Raw genomic sequence first — 12,687 nt, 5'->3', positions numbered from 1 at the left:
CTGGGACTCAAATCAATGGAGTGGACCAGAAGGAAGAAACAAACATCCAGCCAGAAAAGAATGAAGAAACAAGAACTTGGAAAAATGAGGAGAGGCTTAGGAACCTCCAGGACATCTTGAAACATTCCAACATCCGAATTATAGGGGTGCCAGAAGGAGAAGAGGAAGAACAAAAAATTGAAAACTTATTTGAACAAATAATGGAGAACTTCCCCGATCTGGCAAAGGAAATAGACTTCCGGGAAGTCCAGGAAGCTCAGAGAGTCCCAAAGAAGCTGGACCCAAGGAGGAACACAACAAGGCACATCATAATTACATTACCCAAGATTAAACGCAAGGACCTACATCCAAGATTACTGTATCCAGCAAAGCTATCATTTAGAATGGAAGGGAAGATAAAGTGCTTCTCAGATAAGGTCAAGTTAAAGAAGCTCATCATCACCAAGCCCTTATTATATGAAATGTTAAAGGGAGTTACCTAAGAAAAAGAAGGTAAAAAATAGGAACAGTAAAAATGACAGCAAACTCACAGTTATTAATGACCACACTTAAAACAAAAACGAGAGCAAACTAGGCAAACAACTAGAACATGAGGGTTGTCAATAAGGGAGTGGGAGGGGGAGAGAGGGGGAAAGGTACAGAGAATAAGTAGCATAGATGAGAGGTGGAAAATAGACAGGGGGAGGGTAAAAATAGTGTAGGAAATGTAGAAGCCAAAGAACTTATACGTATGACCCATGGACATGAACTATGGGGGGGGAATGTGGGAGGGAGGGGGGTGGGCAGGATGGAGTGGAGTGGGGGGGGAATGGGACAACTGTAATAGCATAATCAATAAATATATTTAAAAAAAAGTCTTTCATTGTAGTGTTAGTGTTTTCCTAATGATTAATGATGTTTAGATTCTTTTTATGTGCTTACTTGCCATCAGTATATCTTCTTTGGATAAGATATCTGTCCAAATACTTTATCTACTTTTTAATTGGACTGCTTATTTTCTTAATATTGAATTCTGTTCCTCATATATTCTGGATATAAGCCTTTTATAAGATAAGTGATTTGCAAGTATTTTCTCCCAGTCTGTTGCTGGTCTATTCAGTCTCCTAACAGTGTGTCTTGAAGAGCCAAAGTTCTTATTTTTGATAAGACCAATGTATTAATTTTTCATTCACAGATAGTGCTTCTCATTTCATTTTTGCCCAACCCAAGGTCAAAAACATTTTTATTTTATACAGAAGTTATTAACAGATATTTATTCATTAGTAAGTAGTTTTTCTGATCTTTTCTTGATTACTGGTTACTAGTACTGAACCCTATATTAGGGTATGCTGCATAAATAATCTTTATTTTACATATTTTTGGCTCTCATCCTCAACACCATGCAATGCTACACAATACCATGCAATGAATACTTACTGAGCACAGTAACCCACAGTGAGAAATCCATTGCTATCACATGGATATAAAACTGTACTTAATACCATGTGCATTTTTTTCCTCATGGAGAGTAATTATCCTATTTTTTCAGTATGTAAGATAGCATGAACCACTGGCTAAAACTCAGTTTGAAATTCCTATCTTTCACAGTAATACCTTTTCCAAATTTTAATGTAAAAAACATTTATCGAGTACCTAGTATGTAGAAATTACTGAGCTAGATATGCATGGAGTTACAGAAGTGTGATTGACAGTGGCTATCCAACAAGGTAACAGGCATTTAATACACGTTATTTTTAATCTTTAACTTAAAGATGAGGTCACTAAGGCTAAGAAAAAGGCTAAGTAATGTGTTGAGGTCACAGCAGGAAATGAAACAAGCTAAGATTTATCTCCTTAAGTAAATAGAGGATTCACGGTTTGATGATATCTGACTCCAAAGAATATGTTCTTGAGAGTGAACCATGCCACGGCAATATTGTTACCATTCTCATTTTAAATACAGTACAAGTGCTACTAATTGGGGGTACCTGAGAAAAATCTTCCTCTGCTACTGATAATTTAACATCATTTTCTTGTGCCATCGGAAGTGCTGTGGGAAGAGCAAGATGCGAATCTGGCTGCAGCTCCAATTCTTTCAAACTCATTGGACCACGGCTAGCACGTGACTCTTCATAACCGTCACCTGTTTTCAAATATGTAAATGAAAAGTTAAAACAAATTGTTTCATTTTACTCAAAGAATATTTACTCAAATAATTGGCCAAAATTATCAGTATTTCTTACCTGCTGAATTAGAAAAAGCCACCAAACACCTGGTACCAAAGCTTCATTGCCATTAAAAGCAAAGCTTATAGAGAATGCAAAACGTGCCTCTGCTCACAGAAATCGGGGGAGGACTATAAGGCTCCCATCAACAGCCTGCTCATGCAGTTTACACCCAACCCTACTCCTACACACCAACTCCTAACACTCCAGCTTCCTTCCTATCGTTACAGAGTCAGTACAATATTTTCTATCTAACATGTAGTCTTCAAGCAAGGGGCAATTTCCTGGCTACAAACTGCTTAGCTCTGTTCCGTAAATATTTTTCTTCAAATGATTAAGTTAATTCTTTCCTCATCCAAATAGCATCTCAATCAAATCAATAAAAAGAAGATAGTAAGAGCAATAAGATACTATTTATCTAATAATATGTCACTATGCATTTACATTATTACACTTTATACTCTAAGCACTTTTATATATATTATTTCATTTAAGTTGAGTCTCCAAATCATTGTGCAAGGTAGGCAGGTCAGATGGTACTATAACTGTCTTCACTGACAAAGCTAAGTCACAGGGAAGTTATGTGTCCAAAACTCAGAGAGCCAGCAAAAGGTACAAAGAAATCAAAATCCTCATCTTCCAACTCCAACTCACTATTCTTTATTTCACATTCTTGCTAACATATTTCTAAGAAAATCCTGCTTTCCCTAATTAGTGGCCACTTTTTAAATATAGCACAGTATAGTCTATTTCATTTTAATCAATAGAAACACAGGGTGGGGCAAAAGTAGGTTTACAGTTGTGAGCATGCAAAACAGCTTATTCTTACATTATTATTATTTTATTTTCCACACAAACCATTGTAAACCCACTTTTTCCTCACTTGTAGGCATGAAGCATTATATATACACAATTTATTGTTTTAAATAAAATAATATTTCAAAGACCTCATAGATTTTACCATTTAAAGGTAGTCTGTTGCCAATTTCTTAGGTTTGGAAAATAATCATCCTCTAATATTTTTTGTTAATTTATATTTGTAGGTAGGTCCCACAAAAAGCAAAAGACATACATTGAGTTTTAAGTTTTTGTGTGTATTTAATATTTTCTATTTTTACTTTTGATTTAATCTTTATTGTATTTTATCCCAGTTCCATTTAATCCCCTTATGCCCTAACTCCGAGTTTTAAGTTTTACCTTTTAATCTGTACAAAACAATTTCTCAACATTATACCTGTTTTATTCTCATTAAATTATTTATAACAACATAAGATTAATTTATATAATTGTTATAATATCCATCATTCAGAGTAACTATTGTTCCAGGCCTTATACCGGCCTCCTGTATTCATTATACCTCTTTCTATTCCTATGTCACTTTCCCAACATTTTCTTAAGACTGGCAAATGAATTAAGATAAAAGAATTAGCACATACATATATATTTAAAGATTTTATTTATTTCTTTTTGAAGAGAAGGAAGGGTGGGAGAAACAGAGGGAGAGAAACATCAATGTGTGGTTGCCTCTCTCACGTCCCCCACAGGGGGCCTGGCCCACAACCTAGGTATGTGCCCTGACTGGGAACTGAACCCATGACACTTCTGTTCACAGGCCAGCACTCAATTCACTAAGCCACACCAGCAAGGGCAGCACATATAATATTAAAGGAGAAGAGATTAAAAACTTCGCACTGATCATATGGTTATATATCTAGAAAACCCAAGAGACGCTAGTGAGGGGGGAAAACTCTATTACAATTAATAAGAGAACTTGGTAATGTGACTGGTACTAGATAAATATGTAAAATGATTGGCTTTTGTCTATATTATAGTAATACACACATCATAATGGAAAAATAACCCTTTATTATTGTGACAAGAACTATAAAATAATTAAGAATAAAATTATTTAAAAGGTATAGAATCCCCATGAAAAAAATTATAAAATTTAATGGAAGAACACAAAATAGGATCTGAACAAAGAGTAAAATATACCACAAAAATACCAATTTCCTCCAATATTAATACATAAATTAGTACAATTCTAAATAGGTTAATTTTACTTGAAAAGTTTTAGAGTTTATATGGAAGAATAAATGCCTGAGAATAGCCAAGAAAAGTATAAAAGATTATTTTAAAAAGGGAAACTTGTCCTATCAGATAACAGAATGTGCCATAAAGACATAGTAATGCAATATATTTTTAGATCATAAAGAATGTTTTAGATCTAGAATAAAGAGTCCAGAAAATTATTCCTATATCTATGGGCGTTTAATATAAAAATTGGTCAATATTAATATTTCCATTCAGTGGGAAAAAGATAGCTTACATAATAATTGATGCTGATACAACTGCCTATTTTACCTGGAAGAAAATCAAACTGAATTTCTACTTTACACCATCTGCAAAAATAAATTCTGATTAGACTTGAAATATAAATATATATTAAATAATGGAAATCTTGCAAAAAAAAAAAAATCTAGGAGACTATACGCAGAGGCTTGTGTTAGGGGAAACTTAACCAAGCCATGAAAACACAAAAAACATAAAAGACAGAAATAACTATATAAAAAATGTATAAATTATATAGCAAAGATCATATACAATGCCAATGAACAAAGTATAAATTTGGAAAAAGGAATTTGTAATACAGATGACAGAAAACATCTAAAATATAGAAAAATTACAAGAAAAATGTAAAATCTAACAGATGGGGAAAGGCCGTATGAAGGTAATTTATAAAAGAGCAAATTCAAATGGCCAACAAACATGAAAAGACGTATAAACACACCAGTAGTCAGAGACATATATTTATATTTCAAGTGACCCAGACAGAAAGAGTAATGTACACAATTTCTGGAGGACATGCAGGGAAAAGGCTCTAATAAATTGCTGATGAAAATAAACTGGTTTGAACTTTTCGGACAGCAACTTGGCATATCTATTTTAAAATTTAAAATATATTTGCTCTTGGACCCAATAACTACTTCTGGGAAACTCTTCAAAGCTTATTTTGCATCTTTTTGTTACCCAACCGAACCTGAGAGCCTCAGAATTAGAAACAGCGGTAGGGACTAGGGGTTGCAGACGGGACACTTTCTGAGCAGGAGTAGGGAGAGGCAAAGTAAGAACAGATCAGACTCTGTAATCAAAGTTATTAAAAACCAATATAAAAGGCATGGGATTAGCCACCAGCAGAAATGAGGATACTCAGGATTCACTCTTCTACAGTTAACCATTATATAAAAAATACTTGAACAAGATAATTCTCTATAGGCACATTCCTCTTAGACAACTGTGGATAGTTTCTGATTCTATTAAATACATGCAAGGAACTATTTTTACATAAACCAAGTATTATTAAAGATAGTAACAAGCACTGTGCTAATGACTATATATGCACTGTCATTTACTACCCTAATAACTTCATGATGTAGACACTATTTATGGTAACCAGACTCCAAGATGCCCCCTGACCCCTGTTCCTGGTATTCACACATTTATGTAGCCCCCCACTATGTTATTCTAGGAATGGTCTGTGTTACTGATAGCATGTGGCACAAGTGACGGCATGTTCACTCCTGAGATTAGGTGATAAGAGACATTGTAGCTTCCATCTGGTTTGCTCACTTTCTCTCAGATCGTCTGCTCTGGGGGAAGCCGGCTGCTATATCATCATCAGCGCTACAGAAAGGTTCATGCAGTGAGGAACTGAGGCCTCTGGCCAGCAGCCACATGAGTGAGCTTGGAAAACAGATCCTCTGGCCCCAATTGAAGCCTTCAGGTGACCTCCACTGCAGCTAACAGTTTGACTGCAACCTCATGAGAGATCCTGAGAAGCAATCAGCTAAGCCACTCCCAGATTCATGACTTTCGGAACTGTGTGAGATAATAAATTCTGCTCTTCGGCTGCTAAACTTTGAGATAATCCGTTATATAGCAAGAGGTAACTAATACACTAATATCATCCCCATTTGATAGATGAAGAAACTTGGGCTCAGAGATTTTATTTGCGCAAAATACACAGAACTAGAGTTCAAACTGATACCTGAAACTTCAAAAGCCCAAATTCTTAGCTATGCTGTTATAATGCCTAATCTATATGCTCAATCTTATGCCACATAACTTATTTTTTCCAATTAAATTAAACCAATATCTACAGTGTGCGCCTACTATTAAAAATGTACTGCACTGTAGGTGATCTGCTAGTCCCTATCACAGGTACAAGGAAGGATGAACAGGATATGTTCTTGTAGATTTTATTCTGTAACAATTTAACAAGCATCTAGTTGCTCTTGGGTACCTATCAGCTCTCAAGCAATCTGTGAGAGCCATCTAGTGTCAATTCTGTTTAACTGCAGTCTGCACGGATAGCTAGATACAAATGTCACAATTTGTTTCTTTAATCCTACTAATTTTGAATATTTTAAAAGAACATAAACATTTAATGCTCTCATTATGTACACAAAATGACAAATAATTCCAGTCTTACTTTACATTAATTCCCATGGGAAATTTGGTCTTGAATTTCTCTGAATATAATGTGTTCGCTCAGTATAAAAACTGAGACTTTAGCCCTGGCTGGTGTGGCTCAGTGGGTTGAGCACCCCAGTCTGTAAACCAACAGTTCAATTCCCAGTCAGGACACATGCCTGCGTTTGGGCCAGCTGATTGAGATTTCTCTCATATATTCATGTTTCTCTCCTCTTTCTCCCTCCCTTACCTTCTCTCTAAAAACTAAATAAAATCTAAAAAATAAAGAACAAAAAACAAAACAAAAACCCCCTGAGACTTCAAGTACTCTATACCAATGCTTTTCTAACTTCAGGCATTTACTTTGCAGATTTCTAGAAAATCTGCATACTTCCAGAAATTTCTTCACTTAAGAGAATGCAATAAATGGGGATGGAAAAGTTAAATGAGAACATAGCTGATCCTCATTAATTCAAAGACTCTGTATTTGCAAATTCACCTGCTTGATAAAATTAGTCTGTAACCCCCAAATCCATATGTGTAGCACTTTTAGTACTTGCAGTCCTATGCAGACATGTGCAGAGAAGCGAAAAACCTGAGCGACCCCCACATACACCGTACCGGCTGAGGCTGAACACAGTGACACTCTACTTCCTCAACTCTACCGCTGTGTCCTTTTTACTATTTAGTGACACGTTTTTCACATTCTTGTGCATTCTGTTGATGATTCTGCTATTTAAAATGGCCCCCAAACACAGCGCTGAAGTGCTCTTTAGTGTTCATGCTCTCTAGTGTTCATAAGTGCAAGAAGGCTGTGACGGGCCTTACAGAAGAAAATCTGTGTGTTAAATAAGCTTCATTCAGAGAACCAAGATGGCGGCGTAGGTAGACAACACACTGCGCCTCCTTGCACAACCAGAACTGACAGAAAATAGAACAGCAAGGAAGTCCGACACCAAGGAGATAAAAAAGAAACATACATCCAGACCGGTCGGAGGGGCGGAGATGGGCACCAGGGCGGAGAGGACTCGAGTGGCTGTGGCGGACCGAAACTGGCGGAGTGTGGGACGAAAGGCGCAGGCAGTCCGAACACTAGCAGACCCTGCGGAACCACATTCGCGCACAGATAAACCGGGATGAACTGCGGGAAGCAAGGCAGACCGCGTAACCCAGGGCTCCAGTGCGGGGGTGGAAATAAAGCCTCAAACCTCTGATTGAAAGCTCCCGTGGGGGTTGGGGCGGCAGCAGGAGAGACTCCCAGCCTCACAGGAGAGGTCATTGGAGAGACCCACAGGGGCCTAGAGTGTGCACAAGCCCACCCACTCGGGAACCAGCACCAGAGGGGCCCAGTTTGATTGTGGGTAGCGGAGGGAGTGGCTAAAATCTGGTGGAGAGTGGAGCAGGCGCCATTGCTCCCTCTCGGCCCCTCCCCCACGTGCAGCATCACAGTGCAGCCACCAGTGTTACCCCGCCCCCGGGGAACACCTAAGGCTCCGCCCCTTTAAGTAACAGACTCACCAAGACAAAAAAAAAAAAAAATTGGCCCAAATGACAGAACACTTCAAAGCTCCAGAAAAAATACAACTAAGCAGCGAGGAAGAGATAGCCAACCTATCGGATGCACAGTTCAAAACACTGGTTATTAAGACGCTCACAGAATTGGTTGCATTTGTTCAAAAACTAGATGAAAAAACAAAGGCTATGCCAAGAGAAACAAAGGAAAATGTACAGGGAACCAATAGTGATGCGAAGGAAACTGGGACTCAAATCAATGGAGTGGACCAGAAGGAAGAAAGAAACATCCAACCTGAAAAGAGTGAAGAAACAAGAATTCGGAAAAATGAGGAGAGGCTTAGGAACCTCCAGGACATCTTGAAACATTCCAACATCCGAATTATAGGGGTGCCAGAAGGAGAAGAGGAAGAACAAAAAATTGAAAACTTATTTGAACAAATAATGAAGGAGAACTTCCCTAGTCTGGCAAAGGAAATAGACTTCCAGGAAGTCCAGGAAGCTCAGAGAGTCCCAAAGAAGCTGGACCCAAGGAGGAACACACCAAGGCACATCATCATTACATTAGCCAAGATGAAACAGCAGGAGAGAATCTTAGAAGCAGCAAGAGAAAAGGACACAGTTACCTACAAAGGGGTTCCCATAAGGCTGTCAGCTGATTTCTCCAAAGAGACCTTACAGGCAAGAAGGGGCTGGCAAGAAGTATTCCAAGTCATGAAAGGCAAGGGCCTACATCCAAGATTACTGTATCCAGCAAAGCTATCATTTAGAATGAAAGGGCAGATAAAGTGCTTCTCAGATAAGGTCAAGTTAAAGGAGTTCATCATCACCAAGCCATTATTATATGAAATGTTAAAGGGACTTATCTAAGAAAAAGAAGATAAAAAATATGAATAGTAAGAATGACAGCAAACTCACAGTTATTAACAACCACACCTAAAACCAAAACAAAAGAAAACTAAGCAAACAACTAGAACAGAAACAGAACCACAGAAATGGAGATCACAGGGAGGGTTATCAATAGGAGATTGGGAGGGGGAGAGACGGGGGAAAGGTACAGAGAATAAGTAGCATAGATGATAGGTGGAAAATAGACAGGGGTAGGGTAAGAATAGTGTAGGAAATGTAGAAGTCAAATAACTTATAAGTATGACCCATGGACACGAACTATAGGGGGGGAATGTGGGAGGGAGGGGGTGGAGAGGATGGAGTTGAGTGAAGGGGTGGAAATGGGACAACTGTAATAGCATAATCAATAAATATATCAAAAAAAAAATAAGCTTCATTCAGGCATGAGTTACAGTGCTGTTGGCCGTGAGTGCAATGCTAACAAATCAAAAATATACATTAAATAGGAATCTTTAAATAGGCACATATAAAAGAAGGCTATTTATTGATCAACTAACAAAAATGTTGTGATCGAGGTTCATAGGAACCTAACTCTGTATTTTCCCTATGAGCCACAGTTCAGTATTTGCTAATTCAGTATTCCTGGGGACTATATAGAATGTAAGTACTGCAGATAACAAGAATCAACTGTGCTAGTGATTGGTATTCTTTACTCTATTCTGATCCCCAAAGTGTAATGGCAGAAACTTTCATTAATGAAGTTCTAAAATAGTCCTGAGTGCACTTAGCACTGAGTCAGAAATTCGTACAGCACAAAGAGTAAGTTTCTGTAGTACTATCTAACTTAACCTTGTCTTAAACAAAATCTGCTAGGTCACAGTTTTGATGTGCTAGTTATACTTTTCACGTTAAAATCAATATATCACCATTAAAAAATTTTACGTGTACACATGCATATTACGAAAATTATCTCATGAACCACCCGCCCGTGGGTTCACGTGCCTGCTGATACATGAGTCACGTTTGGAGATACACTGCTGCTGTATATACCACAGAAAAAGGTGTCACCGAACTTTTCAATTATGAAGACCCTTTTTAATAAGGAAATCTTGCAAGTCCCCACCTGAAAATAGTTATGCTTTTCTCAGTTCAGATGAGGAACACTGCAATAGATTATAATACAAAACAGAATACAGCGTTCAGCACAGAATAGCTCAAAGAAAGTATGATGGGATTCAACGTGAATATTCTAATAGATGTACATGAAGGAGCAGTATTTTGGTGTATACCTGTAACTGTATCAAACTGCTGAGATAAAGGCTGAAGAGCACATTTCTGATCCAAAGACTCAGCTTTAGCGACAAGCTGTTGCTTGTAGACAGGATGTCCCATTAAGTTCTCTGCTGCTGCTGCTGTCAGCCTGGGCCTTTGTCCTTCACCCATACTGCTTTCCAAGTCCTGTAAAAAGTAGAAACAATTGTTAAAACCATTATATTAAAATCAAGTCAAAACAGGAAATACTGAACACCATGTGTGATCCATACCACTTGACTACTTAAAGATATTTCAGAAAGTGCTTATTATGCCACAGACAGCCTACATGAAAGAAAAGTTTAAAAAGTTAGTTTAATGAGGCATCTAGCCATAGGCTTTCATTTTATATCTTATTATTTTATGAAGCTAAATAACCATTACCTATTTTCCCAACCTTCAAATTAGATACCAATAAAACACACATAAGAAAAATTATATTATTTAAAACACTAAACACTAAAACATATTACATATGGTTCAAAAAGCTTAAAATTAGAATAGAAAATGTATCTCTCATTCTTCATTAATAAAACTTGTCTAAAGTTGTTAGTGTAAACTTTATAATTAAAGAACTGATAAGAATATACCTTCAATGATATACCTTCAAAGATTACCCCTATCAAATAATTACATTTTTTCTAATTATGCAGATTAAAGGAGACTATATTTAACCTAATTTAATAAAGTTCTTTCCCTGGGAAAGTATAACAGTAGGAAAAGTACAAGTATTTTTCTTTGTCAAATAAATGAAATAAACAACTTAAAAAATTAAGACTTCTATTTTCTGTCTGTATTAAAAATTAGATAACTAATGATTACCACATTTTGTGACTTGGAGATATACTAATTAATAAGTTCATTACTCAAGAACTGAATAAAAATTCCAATATCTAAAAGCTCTCATGTTTTTCATTTAAAAGGAGTTTAATTTCAGCAAAATGGGACTTTTTTACTGGAATATATGAAGAACTCACTGATGAAACATCTTTGATTATTCTATTGACTACAAAATAAAATCTAACTTCTTAGTTCAGCAGTTAAGACTTTCGACAGCTTGCCCTAATTCTTTTCTGTGCACTTCCATCTCCCCTAATTCCCTGATCTGACTCTTCTTTAGGGACAGCAATTGCCTTAACATCCTTCAAATAGAAAAAGATTGTTTTGCAATTAATATGAAATTCTTGAAGACTCTTGTGCAAAGTCTAGAAAGATGGCAGATACATTTTCTCTAAAAATTAGAAATATTTTGTAGTGCCTATATTACTCTGCCACTACCATATAAAATGTTGTGCAAAATACACTACCTGTTCAATTTAAATCAATTTTCTAGAGTACTTGTAACTTCTGACACCTTAGTACTCTAGGACTACTGACAACTTACCTTGGCTATTCACCAAATGCTCTAGAAACGTAAGAATCATTTTTGTATTATACTCAAAGCTTACCATTTTTTTACCCTCACCCATGGACATTTTTTCATTGTTTTTAGAGAGAAAGGAAGGCAGAGACAGAAATAAAAACATCAGTGCAAGAGAGAAACATCAGCTGGTTGCCCTCCTGTACGTGTCCCAACCAGCAATTGAACGCCAACCTGCACATGTGTCCTGACCAGGAATCGAACCCGCGACCTTTCAGTCTACAGATGACACTCCAACCAAACCACACTGGCCAGGGCTATACTCAAAGCTTAGATTCATGTAATTCTAAGTCATGCTGTCTGCAGTCTATAGTAATTAATGTATCTAGCCCAAATACATACATGTACAAATCGCAGTTTTGCCATAAGACTGCTCTTGCTCATGTGAAGCTCCCTCTGGGCAAGAAGTGTTAAGCACACACACAAAAAAGCGCCACTATTTTCTTACGAAAGCAATATTTTAACATGTAAGTATATCATTATTACTAGTTCCTATTATAAACAAATACTGAACAGTTCTGTACACATATGAAAATATGTCAAATGTCACTGTTAATCAGATTTGCGAAGATTTAAGATTAAGAACAGCATCTGTCCGGTACAAGGGCTAGGGGCTGGGAGAGTGGGGAGATGCAGTTTAAGGGCACAAACTTAAACTAGTAGGTGGGTAAGTTCTGGAGATCTAATGCACAGCATAGTGAATATCATCAATACTGTATTATAAACTTCCAAGTTCCCAAGAGACTAGATCTTGACTGTTCCCACCACAAAAAACAAATGACAACTATGTGACATGATAAAGGTGTTAGCTAATCTATTGCAATATATATTAATGTATCACATTTTTAGCACAGTTGTACACCTTAAAGTTGCCTAATGGTAGATGTCTAGTATATCTCAATAAAAATAAATGTAAAA

The 12,687-nt window shown here is 36.9% G+C and overlaps 1 protein-coding gene across 10 annotated transcripts in view; it reads right to left on the bottom strand.

Annotated features, from left to right (window-relative positions):
- The window catches only part of KIAA0586 (KIAA0586 ortholog), a 97,240-nt gene that overhangs the window by 36,489 nt on the left and 48,064 nt on the right, over positions 1–12,687 (bottom strand). For all 10 annotated transcript variants that reach the window (XM_045201663.3, XM_045201662.3, XM_053927931.1 and 7 more), the window contains 2 exons: positions 10,328–10,496; positions 1,968–2,122 (listed from right to left, as the gene is read on the bottom strand). In XM_045201663.3, the coding sequence (XP_045057598.2) occupies positions 1,968–2,122; positions 10,328–10,496 (324 nt within the window). The remainder of the gene's footprint in view (positions 1–1,967; positions 2,123–10,327; positions 10,497–12,687) is intronic.

This window comes from Desmodus rotundus, chromosome 7, assembly GCF_022682495.2.
Source record: "Desmodus rotundus isolate HL8 chromosome 7, HLdesRot8A.1, whole genome shotgun sequence".
NCBI lineage: Eukaryota > Metazoa > Chordata > Mammalia > Chiroptera > Phyllostomidae > Desmodus > Desmodus rotundus.
This window is presented reverse-complemented; position numbering and strand designations above follow the sequence as displayed.